General features: G+C 58.1%; 1 protein-coding gene across 2 annotated transcripts in view; it reads left to right on the top strand.

Moving 5' to 3' along the window:
• Window positions 1-17,021, top strand: part of COL22A1 (collagen type XXII alpha 1 chain) — a 236,379-nt gene that overhangs the window by 30,488 nt on the left and 188,870 nt on the right. For both annotated transcript variants that reach the window (XM_045078159.1, XM_004743602.3), the window contains exon 4: window positions 15,398-15,472. In XM_045078159.1, coding sequence (XP_044934094.1) covers window positions 15,398-15,472 — 75 coding nt within the window. The remainder of the gene's footprint in view (window positions 1-15,397; window positions 15,473-17,021) is intronic.

Genomic DNA, 17,021 nt, shown 5'->3' with positions numbered 1-17,021 from the left:
CCCTGGGGCGGCCCTTCCAGGCGAGCGGAACCTCCCGGGTCAGTGCACAGGAAGTGAAGGGCCTGTGTCTGGGGTGGGGTGCAGCAGCCCCCCAGCCATGAGACAGTGTAGGCTGGGGCTCTGGGCAGTGGCTGGTCTGGTCTAGAAGCCCAGCTGAGAGTGACCAGGTGAGCTGAGAAGGGGGCGCTGTGGGAGCAGGAATGGGCCCGAGATCGGACAGATTCCTTGGGGCGGCCATAGTGGAGGTTTCTCTGTCCAAATGCCCCAGGGCCACCCGTGTGGAATGCTCGACCAAGAGCTCCATTCGAATTCTAGCTGCGTAACCTACCACCTGCACGTGGCTGGCAGTAGGATACCCTACTTCTACTGTTTTGGGTTCTGGCCCCTTTGTGACTTAGCCTGTGTGTACCCCCTTTGTCAGAATCCGTGTCAGGTCGGCTAGCACTGGGATTACCGAGCATCAGTGAGGACTGGGTTCGACTCACTCCCCCAGTGGCCCAGCAGGCAAAAGGCAGCCCTGGGAGCTGAACCCTGTCCTGTTTGCCCCAGGTCCTGAGTTCCTTCCAGTAAGTTGGGGTATTTAGGGAGCATTTTTCAACCCTCCATGTCGGGGGTGTCTCCCCAAATTCCCAACACGGGGTTCCTGGTTCCTCCTGTTCTGTGGATGGCCCTGAGGCACAGGGGGTCTACACAGCTTGCCCGGGATCCCAGGGAGACAGGGGTTCTGTGTCCATTCGCTTCAGCGCCCACCGCTGGGAGTCAGGCTGCTCAGGCTGTCCCGCTGCCATCCTTTGGAGTTTTGATACTGAACCGAGCTGGTGCCCCACACCGGCCTGGCTCACACGGTGAGCAGCGGCTGCGTGCTGAGTCCTTGACTGGAGCTCACAGTATGTGGCTCACTGGTGCCCGGCCTCAGGCTCCTGCAGGGAGGGGCCCCTGTGTCATAACATCGGCTCCTGCCTCTGTGGCCTGAGCGGGTGCCCAGGGGCCGCAGTCTCAGCCTGGCTTCCTGCAGTGCATGGGGCGGAGGCTGGGACGGGCCCAGCCCCAGAGCCCTGGCTGTAATTAAGAACCTTCTCCACCCCAGCCTGGGTCGTGGCCACAAAACAACCTTTATATAGCGTATCGGGTGGCCGTGAGTGAGCCTGTGGAGCGCCGGCCGGCCACAGCTGAGACCTCCGCCTCCTTCTATTTCGGGGATGCCCGGCGGTGGTCCTCCCTCCCCTCTCCCCACGAGCAGGGGCACCATCCTGGGTTCCTGTCTTCCGGCTTTCGGACAGCTGCGCTGCGATGCAGGCGTGGGTTAGCGCCGAGGGGCCTGCCCCGTGCTCTGCGGTGCTCTGTCGTGTGACACGTGGGCACCCCCCTCCGTCTGCCTCTCTTGCTGGTGTGTTGGTGCTTAGCTGTGCTGCTGTCCCAGAGGGCGTCCAGGCAGCTGGAAGCTCTGTGTACCAGTATGGCAGAAGTGGGGGAGAGGGTGTGGGCAGAGGGGGACTGGCTTACCTCCTGTGGCAGGATGATTAGTTTTACTGTTCACCTGTGGCTCTTGCTAGAAAAAGGTCGGCATCCACACCCCAGCTCTGCATTTAATTAGTGGGCGCCTGCGTTCATTCGGCCCCCCTCCCCAAGTCTCCAGTCCCTGTTGTGAGGGGGAGCACCTCCTCACGACCCTCATCTGCTGTGACAGCACTGGGGCAGCCCAGCCCGGGGCGTTCTGGCCATCGAGGCCTTGCTGTGCTCTCAGGGGTGGTGATCAATGGGTATTTTCACCTTCTAAATGAATGAGTAATTAGGTTCACTTGAAAATGTGTCCTTTTTTTTTTTTCTTTTAGTAGTGTATTATTGGTAAATAACACAACTTGTTGATATAATTGGGGACGGACAGCATAGACCTTTAAAGATAGCGTGTCGCAAGTGTGGGTGTTTGAAGGACTGTCTATAGTACTGGGCTATTTCTTCCAACACATTTTCACCAGTGCCCTGTTCTATCCCAGACGTGGTTCTGAGGCACGGGCTCCTCCTTGAGTGAGACATCTGCGATTCTGCTTTTAGAGTGACATTCCCAGAGGCCTCTTGTGAAGAACTGAGCTGAGCTTGGGGTGACAGGCAGCAACAGTCCACATCCCAAGTTCCAGGCAGAGGCAGCGGTGCAAGCCAAGGGCCTGGGGTAGGCGTGTGCTCTGAGTGCTGGGAGGGGAGCGTGACAGGACAGAGTTGGTATCCTCCACTTCGGGAGGTGGACACTGAGGCTTGGTTTGCTGGCTTCACGTTCCCAAGTTTGTGGAGAAGAAGGAATCCAGCCACGAGTCTTTTTTTTTTTGCCGGAAGCTGAGTCCACCTCAAACCCCTAGAATAAACGGTCCCCTTGAAGACCCAGCAATAAGGCCCAAGGGAAGGGCTTTGGGGCCGTCTGTTGGCACACCGGGTGGCACCGCCAGCCTCAGAATTTCTTTGGAGCCCATCTCCTCTGAACCGGAGTCTTACAGCCATCCAAGAAGGCACAGCCGATAGCTGGTCTTGTCCCCAGTGACCAGTTCTTCCTGCGTCTGCCTCCATTCCACGTCCCTCTGCCTGCCCAGAGGCTAGTGGTGAGGTCCGGACACACACACACACACACACACACACACCTGGGAATGCGTGTGTGGCCACCAGACCCAGCTTGTCCTCCATGTGGACCCAAAGGCCCGGGAGGAGTCTGTGGCAGCCTGAGCTGTGGGTTGGGAGCTGCCACGTGGATGCCTGTGGCTGGGTCCTTGGACCGCATCAGCCTCAAGAAGCAATTCCGCCCGGGGCCCGCCCTTTGCCTAAAGGTCACCAGGAGTTCCTCCTGGGAAAACTTGTTATGATCGAGCTCACCCCCTCGAAATAGTAACTGGGCTACTTAATTCTGATTATGTGCTAGCAAATGTTATTAGACAGTGACTAAAATGATGAAAAACTGAAAGCCACCCATCAGTTGCGCATAATTGGCCGACATCGGGGAGAGGGGCTGTCTCCCAGCTGTGCCCAGCCAGGCCCGTGGCTGGAGAGGATCCCTGGGAGCTGTTTGGAGCATGTACCTGCCCGATTCCTGTCTCCTCCTCAACCCGAGGAACTCCTGTGTCAAAACCACCATTCTGGTGGGGCATGAAATGGGGGCACCATTCTGCCCCCGCTGTCCTGCTGCAGTGGGAGGGGTGTGTGCCCGCATACCCTCCACTCTCTGAACAGAGCACCCCCCACTGCTGGGTCCTGGCTTCCCGTGATGGTGCCATACCGTTTCCCCGTGCAGAACCCTGTGTGTGCCCGTGCACGTGTGTTCCTACGGGCTCTTCCCCTCGACAGTGAGGAGCCGTCAGGGTGGTCACACCTTGCCCTAGCCGGCAACCGGCACGCCCAGCTCTGCTAGGCATATATGAGCTAGAACATGCCAAAAATCAGAGTACCCAAACCTAACGTAGCGGGATCTGAGCTCCCTGTCCAGGAAGGGACCCCAGCCGAGACTCGAAGTTCACGGATCGGGAGCTCTGGGCAGGACACTGGCCTGTTCAGGCAGACGGGATCCTTCTGGATCGAATGCAGGGGGCAGCTGACAATGGCCCTCAGGGCCCCCCTGCCCAGGCACTGGTTGTTAGAATTGAGTGTTGTGAGACTACAGCTTGTCAGCTTGTTCACATACCTTGTGTGGCTGTGTTCACACCACGACCTCAAGCCGAGGACTCTTGACAGAGGCTTTGCGTGACCCACAAAGGCTGTTTGCAGTCTGACCCTTTGCAGAAAAAAGCTTGCTGACCCCTGACAGTGCGTTCTGATGGGATGGCTGGAAATCTGAAGTCACTGCTGTGAACTCTGTGACCCTAGGGTAATTTATGAGACTTCGGCTTCCTCCTTGGATGCTCAGTGGGGTGGGGAGTTCCCTTTAGAGGCCCCTCTACCCTCTCCTCAATGTCTTGGTCACCATCATGCTATCCCCGCCGTGTGCTGCTGTTGTGGATGTTTTCTGTTTGTCGTTTTGAGGGTCACCCAAGATCTTTAGGAAAACTTCCCACCCTCCCTGGCCTCAGACAAGGATTCATGTCCCAACTGGAGCAGACGGGTCCCGGGGTCAGGTACGAGTCAGCATCATTCCCTGGCTGCTGCCGGGCTGGAGGACCTCGGGCCAGCCCCAGCACCCTTTCCTGGTGCCATGCCACGTAAGCATCCACATGGGCGTGGGCGTCCCGTTGACTGGGACCAGGTCATGCCAAGCATTCCAGCTCATGGAGGCCGGGCTCTGTGGTTCCCACAGTGGTTTTCATATAGGGTTGATAAAGGGATAAAGTATGGTGCCCACAACTAGATTGGCACTACTTGCAAAAGGCGCGTATTCATACACATGGTCTGTATGTCTGTGTATAAGTACACACCCATGTCATTAAAGACACAGAGAAATCCTGCACTTCTGAGTGACTCACATGTCCTGCAGCTGACCCTGTTCTAGTTGAATGTCCATCCCACTTGCCAGAGGACAGGCGGGACACGGGGCTTACACAGTGTCCAGGGGCTTTCCAAGAAACGCGGCCGATGAATTGCAATGCTTCTGGCAAAACTTCACACTTACTAGAAGACTGAAGGAAATCCACTGTCAGCGCAGTGTGTTCTAGGTGACTGGAACTGCTTGTGCTGCACAACGTGTCTGTCTCTGTCCTTTTAATTACAGACTCTGGCTTCTCTGAGTTTAATCCACCCACCCCTCCCCCGCATAAACGCAGACACTGAAACACAAGGCACACACGCACACACACGATGGCTCAGACGCACACACGCACACACATGCTGGCTTGGACACACACGTGTATATGTACACACATGCACACACATGCTGGCATGGACACACATGTATATGTACACGCACACATGCACACACACATCACACTGGCTCAGACTCACACACATGAGCTCGCTCAGATGTACATCATGTGTGTACACACTTACATGCACACACGCACGCACAAACACACACACACACACGTCTGCTGTTTACCAGCTGTGTGCGTCTGGGCAGAAGACTTGCCCTCAGTTTCCTTCTCTGGAAAGTGGTATGCAGGAATCTCCCACATTCGCACATTGCAAAGATCCTGTGCCTGCCTGTAGCTTGCACAGCCTGAGTGACTGTAGACCTTGTCCCCACTGTCCCCACATTCGCGGCCTCAGAGAGGCATCTGCCAGAGCCCTGAGAAGACACACGACTGGCGAGTAAAGGTGCAGGAGGCCAAGCCCCCGTCAGCTCCTGGGGCTGTTCCCTCATGCCTGGCGTCATTGGTGCAGAAATGTAGTCCTTGCAAATGAAAATCAGCCGTGTCGCACTACCTCTCTGCACACCTAGAGGTAAAATGGACTACAGAGGTCTGCCCCTGTCACAGCAGGCTGAGGAGGTGGGAGAAATGGGGGGGATGAGGGCCCTGGCTGGGGGTTTGGGTTGGAGGCAGGCCAGCTTCTCACCCTCCTTCTTGCTTTGTGTGAGAGTGACTGCGCAGTCCACACGCAGGGAGGGTGACTCGAAGCCTCTCAGTGGGAACACGACTCGGCAGCCGACTCACACAGCTCATCAGCCCATTTCACACATTCCCTTGTCTCGAGGTGGGCAACAGGGCCTGGCTCAGGGCATCGAAGGCACCGCGGTCCACAAGACGTTTGTTCATCGGAAGCCTCAAAGGGCCTTATGCCTCTAAAAAAGTTTTTTTTTTTAATAAAAAAGAATAACTTGTCGTCACCAGAAGTGTTACAGACAACAGGAAAATAGGTGAGCAGGGGAGTGGGAATGAGGAGAGCCCCCATGGGCTGCTCTGGCCTCCGGGTCCAGGAGCTTGAACAGGTGCGGGGGAGAGAACCAGCAGGTGGTCGCCCGAGGGGGGTCGTGGATGGTGAAATAGGTGCAGGGGATGAAGCGTACCAGCGTCCAGTTGTAAAGTCCAGAAGTCATGGGGATGAAGGTCCCGCACAGGGACCACGGTCCGTATTGCGTAATAACCGTGTGTGGTGACAGGTGGTGACTACACGTACCACGGCGATCGTCTCCTAATGCATAAAGATGTCAAATCCCATGTTGTACACCTGAAACTGACCTAATACTATATTTCAACTATACTTCTGTTTTTAAACATTGGGGAAAAAAGCGAAAAGGAAGAGGGACCCAGAAAGCCCTCAGTGAGGACCTGTTAAAACTCTGGGGTATCGAGGATTTTCTCTTTCCCCACCCCCTTCCCTCCCTGCCTCCTTTCTTAGAAGCCTGGAGCTGACGTCCTGGGTTTGCCATCCGTCCCCTCCCCACTGATTATGTAACCCTGCGCTTGGTTTCTCCGTCCGCATGATGGCTGTTACTAATATCAGTCCCTCCCCGCCCCGTGCAGATTATGTAGAAAACGCTCCGGGCAGCGTCTGGCCCAGAGAGGAGCCCCTGGTCCAGAGGAAGTGTTGGACACATGCCCACGGCCGCTCTTCTTGGCTGCCCGTGTGCCCCCCGGGAAAGTCGTGTAAGCGCTCACCTGGGATGGGGATGAGAAACCCATCTGATAGCTTTGCTACGGGGTTGTCTCCTCTTCCGTTCAGGAAATCCTGATGAAATGCTTCCCAGGAGCCGGAATCTCTGGCTGTAGGGTATGGGCGTGTGGGACTTAGGTGACCCTCACAGCCCTGTTCCCACGGAGCTTCTATCTCAGGAGAAAAAAAAAAAAAAACAATATTAAAACACAAGCACATAAAAATGATGAGTGAAAACCACAATGAGCTCCCACCTCGCAGCTGTCCGGGTGGCTCAGGAAAAGGCCACAAGTAACAGCTGTGGGTGAGGACGGGGAGAGAGGGAAGTGTCGTGCACTGCTGTTGGGAACGCGAGCCGGGGCAGACACTCGGAACACGGACGTAGGTTCTCCAGAACACTGAAGACAGACCTCCCGTGTGGTCCGGCAGCTCCACCTCTGGAAATACGCCCAGAGAAGGTGAGATCACTTACCTGAACAGCTGCCTCGTTCACTGCAGCTCTAGTTACAAAAGCCAGGAGGCTGACGCAGCGCAAGTGTCCACGTATGAGTGAGTACAAGAGGCCGTGGTGTTCACCGCAAGGGCATATCATTCAGCCATAAAAAAGAGGGGGTCCTGTGCATAGTAGAGTTCTCGTGAGGAACCGGAGGCTGGAGGCACTGGGCAGCGGGTTCACGGTCAGCAAGGAGAAGGAACAGCTGCCTCCTGAGGTCCCTGCACAGCTCCGTTCCCCAGGTGTGGGGGGACAGGTGTGGCAGAGCCCAGGGCTGCAGGCGGGGTGGGGGGGCGGTGTGAGTAGCTATGGAAGAGCCCAGAGCAATGACCCCCTCTGTTCCCCACCCCAGACTGGCGCCTCGGGCTTCAGACCCGCCGGGTGGCTTCAGTCTGAGGGGAGGCACAGCCCCAGTGGGTGCCCTGGGTGGACGGAGGGCCTGTGGGCAGGGTCCCCACCCTGTCCCCAGGCCTGGGCTCATCTCCAGTTACAGCGGTGCCTTCGCCAGCTGGGTTCATCCAGAGGGAGGTGGAAAGGCCGCCCAACCGTTCCTCCTTGACATCTGGCTGTGATTTCCCACCGGCCTCACCAAATCTCCCCCCGCAGGAATGCAGCCGGTGGCCATTCCGGGAACCCACCTCCACCAGTGCCCTGGGAGAGGCTGGGAGCCCATGAGGAGCCGGGCTGGCCAGGTCCCCTTCTGCCCCACAGCCCGGGACCCGGTGAATGGGTCACCAGCCTGGCCGTCTGCTCCCACAGGGTTTCGGGACCTGGGGACTGCCTTGATCGCTGGTGCTCAGATTCCGGGGACATGACCCCGAGTCTGGACGCAGGGAGATCGGATCCCAGACCACATGCTGATGGAGAGAATGTGGCCGTGACTAGAGAAGAGTAGATAGCACCTAATCTTGTTTGCCCATCTCTGCTGAGAACCACAGAATGTCCCTGTGGGGAGGCATTTTGGGCTCATTCTGTTTTCCTAGGGCTGCATGGGAGGGGGTGTGCCCTGGCCACGGGGTGACTTAGGGTCAACGTTGCCTGAAGAACCCCGGCCTTCTTCACGCCCCTCTCTCACCACCTCCCCCTTTCCTCCAGGACGTCTCGTCTCCTCTCCGTGGGGCGGAGTCCTAGATCTTCTCAAAACTCCCCTGGATGCACGCGATCAATTTGCATTTTGCCACCCTTTTGTTTTTGTATTTCTTTCTGCTCCCAGTGCACGAAGGGAAGGAGGAGGTTTTGTTTCCTTACTGTGGGTCAGCTCCGCACCCCTGTCACCGAGGACCCTCCCCTTGTCATGCAGCCCTGGGGGTGCCCCTCGTCCTCGGATCCTGCGGAAGCTCAGGGTTGTGGGTGACTGAGCCCAGACTGGGTGCAGGTGATGCTCCCCTCAGTGCCGGTCCTGTGGTGGGAATGGGCGGTGGGTAGGGGGGGAGATGGCCATTGCGCAAGACCGAGGTGGCCTGAGTACTGAACTTGGCACTTTCTGCGTTTTCTCTCATTTTCTCTCCTCTAACCCTTGTTAGGACCCTGAAAGTGTCAAGCCTGTGGACTCGATTCTAGAATTGAGCAAACTAGCCTTGGAGTCTGAAAAGACAGGGTGCCATACACATAAGGTCACTGTTCACTCCCTCCAGGGGTGGGGGTTGGGGGGAGAAGACAGATCAGAGACAGCAAAGAGGGAACCGGAGCTGGAGGAGATGTTTGTTCCCATGGAACCCATGAAATCATTCCCAGCAGCGAATCTGGACCAGAGGTTTTGCATCCAAGTCAGAGGGCAAAGCTTTGGGGAGAAAAGCTCGGCACTAGAAGCCGTACCCCATCCTCCCCAGGACCAGCCGTCCTGCAGATCACCTGCGTCCGAGAAGCTCCTGCTGTCCCCTGGGCGGCTGTTGTTTCCTGCATTTGTCTTCAGAGGGCCTTTGAGGACTTTTGAGGCTGTGGCCTCGCAGCACGGTGGCGGCTTTGGTGGGGGCTGCACAGTGGGCATTTCTCTTGGGTGGCACCAGATGCCCTCCCTGTAAAACAAGAGGTCTGGACCTTAGGGTCATCCTTCAGGCTCCTTCCGACCCTCAGCTCTGGCCGTGTGCTGTACGATTACTGATTCTGGAAGTGCCTCTCTGTGTTGCGCCAGTCACCCCGCTCAGCCGCTTACCTTTCCTGCCTCGTGCATCTTCCCCTGTTGGACTTTAGGGTGCGCTGGGCAGGTTGTGTGAGTTGTGCATTTCACCAGCCCTGGGTGTGGATCGTACCTCTGCCACTCCCTGCAGGGTGACATGGACAGGTCGGGCCGCCACTCTGAGCAGCAGTGTAGCTACACACTGGGCATGGCCAGCCCTCCAGGAAAGCCTTTGAGAGACTCAGGTGAACTCACCTGGACCCTGGGCTTCAGGAGGGCAGGGAATTTTGCCCTTTCTGTTCCCTGTGGCCTCCCTAGCATCCAGGCAGTGATCACGTCCCCGCCATGCCAGACAGTCTGGAAACACTGGCTCATGTCCTGCTCTGCTCCCTAATGATTAACTTTGCTGCAGAACACAGGAGTCTTAAGGTCCTGACAGCACCCCCCGCAGCCCCTGCCTACTGCTGGCCCCATGTGTCATGTGTCATGTGACTGTCTCACCAATTCCGCTCATTTGAGGGATTCTTGAGGTCTCCAGGGCCCTTGTTCTATAGATGGGCGTGTGGAGGGCTGTAGCCCAAAGATGGGAGATGGTGGGGTCGGACGAACCTGGGTTTGGGTTTTGCATCCCGAGTGATGAGCTGTTACTTGGGGACAAGTCTCTGAGGCTTGTGAGCTTGCTGTGGGTCACCCTCCTGCCGCTTCTACCGACTTCCCTTCAGCTGACCCTTCAGGTCTCAGTGGAGACATCCCCGACCCTCCAGCCAGCTTGGATCCCACTGTGTTTCTCCCATCCTCGCCTCAGAGCTTCCCACTGGTTATAATCACCTGCTGGAGAGGTCAGTGCCTTATTTGGCCAATTTCCATCTTGTCCACTGGGCAGCAGCTCCCGGAGGACGGAGCTAGTCGCCTCTTCTACCCCAGAGCGGTTCAGTGCCGGGAACATAGTCGGCATTCATTAAATGTGGGATGAAGGAAAGAAAGTTTGCGGTTAGGTTCGGTGCCTCTCCCATTCCAACGGCGGAAGGTCACTGCTTGCTGAGCCCAGTGGGTCAACGTGGCCAGGACCCATGTGGCGCCTCGTGCTGGCCGAGGGCCCCACTCCCGTCCGGAGTTCCCACCGCACCTCTTCTCTGGTCGCCCTCCTGGAGGAGGTGCTCTTGGCCTCTGCTGACTCCCGCTGGCCTCACCCACGGGACATCCCTGGGAGAGAAAGGCCGTCCGAGGACCCCAGCGACCTTGGACATCCCCCCTTTCTTGGAAGGCTGCGCTCACAGCCTGACTCCCGATGCCTCCGCTGTCACTCCTGACTCCCCGCCTGGGCCATCTCCTCCTTGCCCCAAATTCCAGACCCTGCCCTGGGTTACCAGGCGCCCCCGAGCTGACGTCCCCTCACTCCACTTAGCTCAGGCCTTGGTCCCCTCCCCAGCCCACGGCGAGCCACGGCCCTTCCTCCCCGGGGCTCTGTGCTGCTCCTCCCGTCCGCTCGCCCTGTCTCTGCTCTCAGCCACGAGGTCTTCCCAGACCCGCATATCTGATGTGCGTCATGGCCAGCAGCGCCCGGACACGGACACACCCCCTGCGTCCTTCCTGCACGACCACCGGCTCGCTTCTCTGTGTCCGTGTGTTTGCTGTTTGCTTCCCCCGGGAGGCCGGGGCGCTTGCTGGCACTGGCTCTTCATTCTGGGAGTGGGTGCCGGGCACTTGGCAAAAATGCTCTGGCTGGACACGTGAATGAATGAGTGAGCGGCAGTGAGGTGCCAGGCTTCACGTCACCGTCTTCACACTCATTGTCCCACCTAAGCTGCAGGATGACCTTGGCTGGGGAAAACCCCACAGACTCACACCCCTATCTCCAGATCCGGAAGCTTGGCCAGGGGCAGCTAGCTGATGTGAGAGAGGTTAGGTCTGCAGAATCCAGACCGCCTTCCCCATCGGCCTCGGGGAACACGGTCTCCTTCTGGCCCTGTTTCAGCCTCACTTTACCCCGGCGAGCAGACCCGGGCTCGGGCTGGGAGAGAGAGATGGCTCCGGTGTGAGGCCCTCCACCACGGTCCAGGCTGCCCCAGGCACGTCCGCGGGCGCCCAACAGGCCCCCCGGACTCCTGAGCTCACCTCGGCAAACAGTGCTTGCTGAAGCCCGCCAGCCCCCACCAGCCTTCCTTGCTTCCTCTCCCTGAGCCTGTGCCTGTGCCTTCAGCAGCAAGCACCCCAGGGCAGGGCTTGGAATCTGCTTTTAAAAATTCGTCACAGTAGGGGCGCCTGGGTGGCTCAGTGGGTGAAATAAAGCCTCTGCCTTCAGCTCAGGTCATGGTCCCAGGGTCCTGGGATCGAGCCCCGCATCAGGCTCTCTGCTCAGCGGGGAGCCTGCTTCCTCCTCTTTCTCTCCCTGCCTCTCTGCCTACCTGTGATCTCTCTGTCAAACAAAAAATTTGTCACAGTAAATAACTCATAAATCATGTTCAAATCTTTAAAACAAATTTGAAAATACACAAAAGCAAAAGGAGTTAAGGAATCTCTCCAAGTTCTGGGTCCTAGAGGTAACCGCGGTGTCAGTATTCCATGTCCTTCTGGACTCCCTTGTGCGTGCGCACGCATGCGCGCGTGTGTGTGCAAGTGAGTGTGCGCCAGGGTCACACGGATTGAATCCTGTCTCCGCCACTAACTGGCCGCGTGATGTAAGTGGGTCTCTCAGCTCTCCGCGCCTCAGTTCCCTCGTCTGCACGATGGGCGCGGCAAGTTTCAGTGACAGGGGCCAGACTGGATGTCAAACGGTGCCTCGGCCTGCGGCAGACTCGTAGCCATGCCCCCGGGAGCTGTGCTCCCGCCCGTGTGCTCACAGCTCAGAGGAGACCTGTCCCTCCACTCCCCTGGCCTGTCTGGGTGAGGGAGCCGCGGGGGACCCCGCTGGAGAAGACCAGGTAGTGGGAGAAGCACCCAGGCGGCCTTGGAACATCTAAGAGCTTCTGTGACAGAAGCTTGTCTGTGGCGGCCCCGTCGACGTCACGTCCCCATGGTCTGAGGAGGAGGAAGGGAGCGTGACCTTGGCAGCCCCAACTGCCTCCCTGTCCCCTTCCATCAGCAAAAGCAAAGCCTCTTTGAGGAACCACCACTCAGCCAACCACAGCAAACTCTGTCACTCATTTTCTTGTCCAGAACTGGGCCACACGGGTGTCCCTGGCAGCGAGGGAGGCTAGAAAGGTGGGGGACAGAATGACCTGCACTCGCCGAGACCAGACCTGCACAGCTCTACTCCTTGGGCGGGAAACTCTGCCATTTTGAGGACAGAGGCATTCTTCTAGCAGGGACAAAGTAGGACTGACAGCCGATGGGGTCTGTCCCCGTCCACAGCAGGACCCCTGCTCTGTGGCATCCCACTGCTTCCCCGCATCACTATGGAGCCCGTGCCTGGAAGGCCATCCAGCGCTGACTTCTCAGCTCAGGGGTCACTGGTCATTTCTGGTCCCCATGAACTCGAGGCCTGTCTGTGCCTGGGGCTGGGAGACCGTGATGCTGTGGAGCAGAATGAGGAGAGGCCCAGGGCTGCAGTCTCCCACTCCCTGGGGAGACAGACACCATCAGTGACCTCCAGGCAGTGACATCTGTCCTGGGACATGGGGCGGGGTGCTGGGGCTCCGGCCTGAGAACAAGCCCTGGGGGAGGCAGTCTGTCTCAAAGGCTGAGGGGAACCTACAAAGCAAGGGGGCATGGTGAGGTCACGGCAGCCCCAACACTGTCCTGTGTTTCCAGGTCAGAGTCAGCCTGCCAGTGCCCTGATGGCGGGGACGGTGACTTGTCTTTCTGTTTTTATTTTTTAAATTTTACTTATTTGTTTGTCAGAGAGAGACAGAGAAAGAGCGAGTGCACAGGCAGGGGAAGAGACAGGCAGATGGAGAAGCAGCGTTCCCACTGAGCAAGGATCCCGTTGTGGGACTCGATCCCAGGACTGTGAGATCATGACCCAAAGAGAAGGCAGGCACTACACCGACTGAGCCACCAGGAGCCCGGTGACTGGTCTTTTATCCCCTTCCAGTGTCCCTAGAACTAGCTTTGTGCCTGGTACATATCTGGAGCTCCGCTATTTTAGTTTAAATGAATGAGTTAATGTGGAAAGAAATAGATCATTATCCAAGATGTGGAAATATGTTGGCCAAACAGATATAGTTTTAGGCCAGGAGGGCCTTTGGAGGCTCACCCTACCTCCTTGTGGAGCAGGTGAGCCCAGCGGGAGGGCCCCGACACCCCCGCCCCCGCCGTGGGCCTGGCCGGAGGGCTAGAGGGACCTGGCCGGAGGGGCTGTTTTGGGAACACCCCCCCCCCCCGTGGACCTGGCCGGAGGGCTATTTTGGGAACCATTTGTCATGACTGGACGCCACGTTGGCTATGGATTGCCCCTTGAGCCTCTTGGATGTTTAAGGTTTAGTGATGGCCCCACCAGGCAGTTGGGTGCAGTTCGGGGAACGACTCCTTAAGGCAGTTTGGGCACCTTCTCACGTCTTTGAAAGGAAGCTCCTTCTTGCCTGCGTTCATGGTCTTTGGACTGGCCTTGCCCTTCTGGGTTTGGGAATCAAGTCACAACCTCAGGGTATTTCTGGAGACAAGGCTTGGTGGCCCTGCCCGCACCCTGAGCTCCGGCTGTTAGTCTCCAGAGATTTGATCATCCTCAAGGATAGAACCTTCTTGGTCTATGCACTTGCTGTGACCATGGTCCCCAGCCTGTGTCTCTGGCAGCCTTCTGGGGCTCGATAGATGGGTGGTCACCCCACAGCTGCCACTTTCCTGGGTGTGGCTGTCAAGATGTTGTGGGGTGCCTGCGTCCTCTTGCGTATTTTGTCCTAGACAGATGGCTTGGTGCTGTTTCCAAAATAACCCCTTCCATGGGGCTCGCAGACCTCGCGGGGCCTTTTAGGATAAACAGGAAAAATACTTCCACTTCCCCTCACTGCTGGTTGGTAAAGGGGTCCCCGAACCAACCCCTCACAGAGACCCGTGTGCCCCGCATGTGAAAACAGGTCACTGCGCGTGGACAGAGGGCGGAACTATTATATGCTGGGGAGGTTGAGATAGTGACGCGCTCAGGGGACGTCTACACAAAGGCAAGCAAGTTGCTTCAGGTGCTGAATCGGAGGGTCACGCGGCCGCGTTCCAGTCCCGTCGTGAGCTTGAACTTGCTCAGCCCCCGGCAGCCCCAGGGCCTGTGTGTGCTCTGGACGGTCTCCCTGCCAGAGGCGCTCACCCCAAGACAGAGGTTAACAGACGTGGCCAAGACAGCGGGCTGGTCGGTCAGGGAGCCAGCACTTGGACGGAGAACTTTAAAATTCCAAGGTGGTGCTCTTTCTGGGATTTTAGGACAACTGGAGGAGTGTGTTTCCCTTCCAACTTTTTCTTAAGCGAGGAACCATGACGACGTGGAGGCATTCTAACATCCTGTAATGCATGTTGTTCTTGCTGTGCGACTGATGTACTCTGTTGCTTTTGTATAATTGAGCGGTTTTGCTTCTGGGATTGTGCTTGAAGCTCCTTGGGGTGGGCATAAAAGACACCTCACTGGTGGGCCCCCGGCACGTGTTTCCTGTTTCCCTGACACCTGCTAGCGTGGAGTCTTGAGTACGTTCATGACTCTCCAAACGAGGTTCCTCTGCCTTTGCCGCCTCGTGTTCTCTTCTCCGTCTGGCCGCGTCTTCACTGTTCTGGTAAGAAGGACGCAAGCATCCCCTCTCCAGGAAAGCTTCCCTGACCTTCCCCAAGCTCCGCGAGGTGTCAGACCCATGTCCCGAGTCCCCTGACCTGTCCGTTTAAGTGTCTGGCTCCCTCTAAAGGGTGACACTGCGATCGTCGTGGGGAGGGACGCCGCTTTGTTTGTGCCCCACCAGGACAGAGCACAGTATTTGCAGAGTAGGTGCTTGACAAGTACCTGTGTAAATGAACCAGTCCGTAGTGTGCACCGCCTCCTGCGTGCCGGGAGCTGGGGGCCCTGGGTGCTGTACAAGGTCCTGGAGGGCTCTGAGTGCTGTGTGCCAGGGACTGGAGACCCTGGTTGCCATATGCTGGGGGCTAGGGTTTCTGGATGCTGTGTGCTGGGAGCTGGGGGCTCTGGGTGTTGCGTGCCAGGAACTGGGGGCTCTGGGTGCTGCATGCGGTGGGCATTGGGGGACCTGGGTGCTGCATGTTGGGGACTGGAGGTCCTGGGTGCCATGTGCTGGGAGCTGGAGGCCCTGGAGCTGTCACATCCCACGGAGGGACTGTGGGTCACATTTGCTCATCCATCTTGCTGTTTTCTCTTGCCTCAGATGTGCTGTGCCCCAGCGTCCACGTGGAAGGAGACCGCTTTAAGCACACCAACGGTGAAAGCAAGGAAATCACAGGTGAGAAAGCAAGGGCAGCCGCCAGCTTGCCCCGCTGTGCCGTTTGCCAGGCGTGCGCCCTCCCTGACTCAGGGCCGGCCTCGCTGATCTGCTCCCCGGGATCTCATGGGACGGCCGAGCCCCGCGGGCAGAGCCCCACCCGCAGCCCCCGAACTGTGAGCAGCAGCCGCATCTCCATCTGGGAGCCGATGGTGACCCTGTGGGAGCCTCTAAATAACACGTCAGAAGAAACGAGTCGCAGGATGAGTAAGGGAGATCGGCGGAGTGAGCAGACGAGAGGAGAAATCAGTGCGTTCAGGGTGAGAGTGTGAATCGGAGTCACAAACAGAGACCTGAGTGATGGCGGGGAGAGAGCAGAGACGCACGGCTGCAGACCCAGCGGTGGAAATAAACCCCAGAGCCGCTTCCCAGGCTGCCCCCGCACGACAGGGTAGACAGGGTACGTGGCAGCGGCCGAGGGGGGCTTCCCACCCTCCTGGGAGCCACAAGTGTGGGAGTCGGGTTGGCTCCTCCCCGTGGCCCCCGTCCTGCCCCTGCAACTCTCGAGGGAGTTTTCTCTCCCTCCGCAGGAGCCCCGCTCCTGCCTGCTGCCTGAGGGGTCGGGGACCCCCTCCATGGGCAGCCCCGGGGGCAGGGGTCTGCATCCTCCGCGTGGAGCCAGGGGAGGGGGTCAGGAGCAGGCACTTTGCAGACGCTGTCCGGGGGATGCCGTCCCAGTCAGCCGTCAGGTTAGGGCGCCCCTGCCCACAAGAACATGCCAGCATCTGCAGCTCTGTGCTTGAGGGATGTTTCTAGAACGGTAGAAGGCTGCCCTGCCTGCTCGCACAGCAGGTGAAATGTGTCCCCAGGACTGACTCTGCTCCCAGACAGTTTCTTGGGTGAAGAAACACCCCAGTTCTTCTGTCCTTCCGGGGCAACTATTCTGAGGTCCACGTTTGAGCCATTTCCTGGTGTTTCCCAGCGAGATCCAGCTGCAGTCACCTGCTGGGGCGGCCGGCTGAGCGCCACATGCTTCCCAGCTGCCCTTCCTGCCTGTCCCCCACCCTCAGTCCCCCATCAAGCGCCTCCCAGTTCAGCACTTCCGGAGGGACCCAAGGGAAGGTGGCGTTAGTCGCCTCTTCCCTCCTGGCGGGGCGCCTGGTGTGTGGCTCGTGCTCGGCCAGGCCCTCTCCCTCCCAGGGGTTCTCCGTCAGTGGGAGAGAAAAAGACGACCCTCATCCTCTTGCTTTCTTGACGCACTTACCTCGCAGGGCCCATCTTCGTAGCTCAGTTGCCCTGCCCAGGCGAAGCTTCTGGGCAGTTTGACATCAATGTTCCCACCGTCTCCCTCCGCAATCCCCGGCCAAGCACAGCTTCCACCAAAGTCTCTCCTCAGAGCCCATTCCTACCTGCCGCATGGTCCAGAGCTGACTCTGTGAGCAGCGAATCCCTCAGAGCCGCGTCCCCCTCAATAACTCATTGTCAGGGGGTTGTCCACAGACGGCGACAGAGATGACACGTTAACACCCACAGTGGTAAGAACCGGCCCTGAGCACCTGCGCTGTGCCAA

The sequence above is a fragment of the Mustela putorius genome, unplaced genomic scaffold (genome assembly GCF_011764305.1).
Source record: "Mustela putorius furo isolate JIRA1106 unplaced genomic scaffold, ASM1176430v1.1 tig00000228_pilon_pilon_pilon, whole genome shotgun sequence".
NCBI lineage: Eukaryota > Metazoa > Chordata > Mammalia > Carnivora > Mustelidae > Mustela > Mustela putorius.
This window is presented reverse-complemented; position numbering and strand designations above follow the sequence as displayed.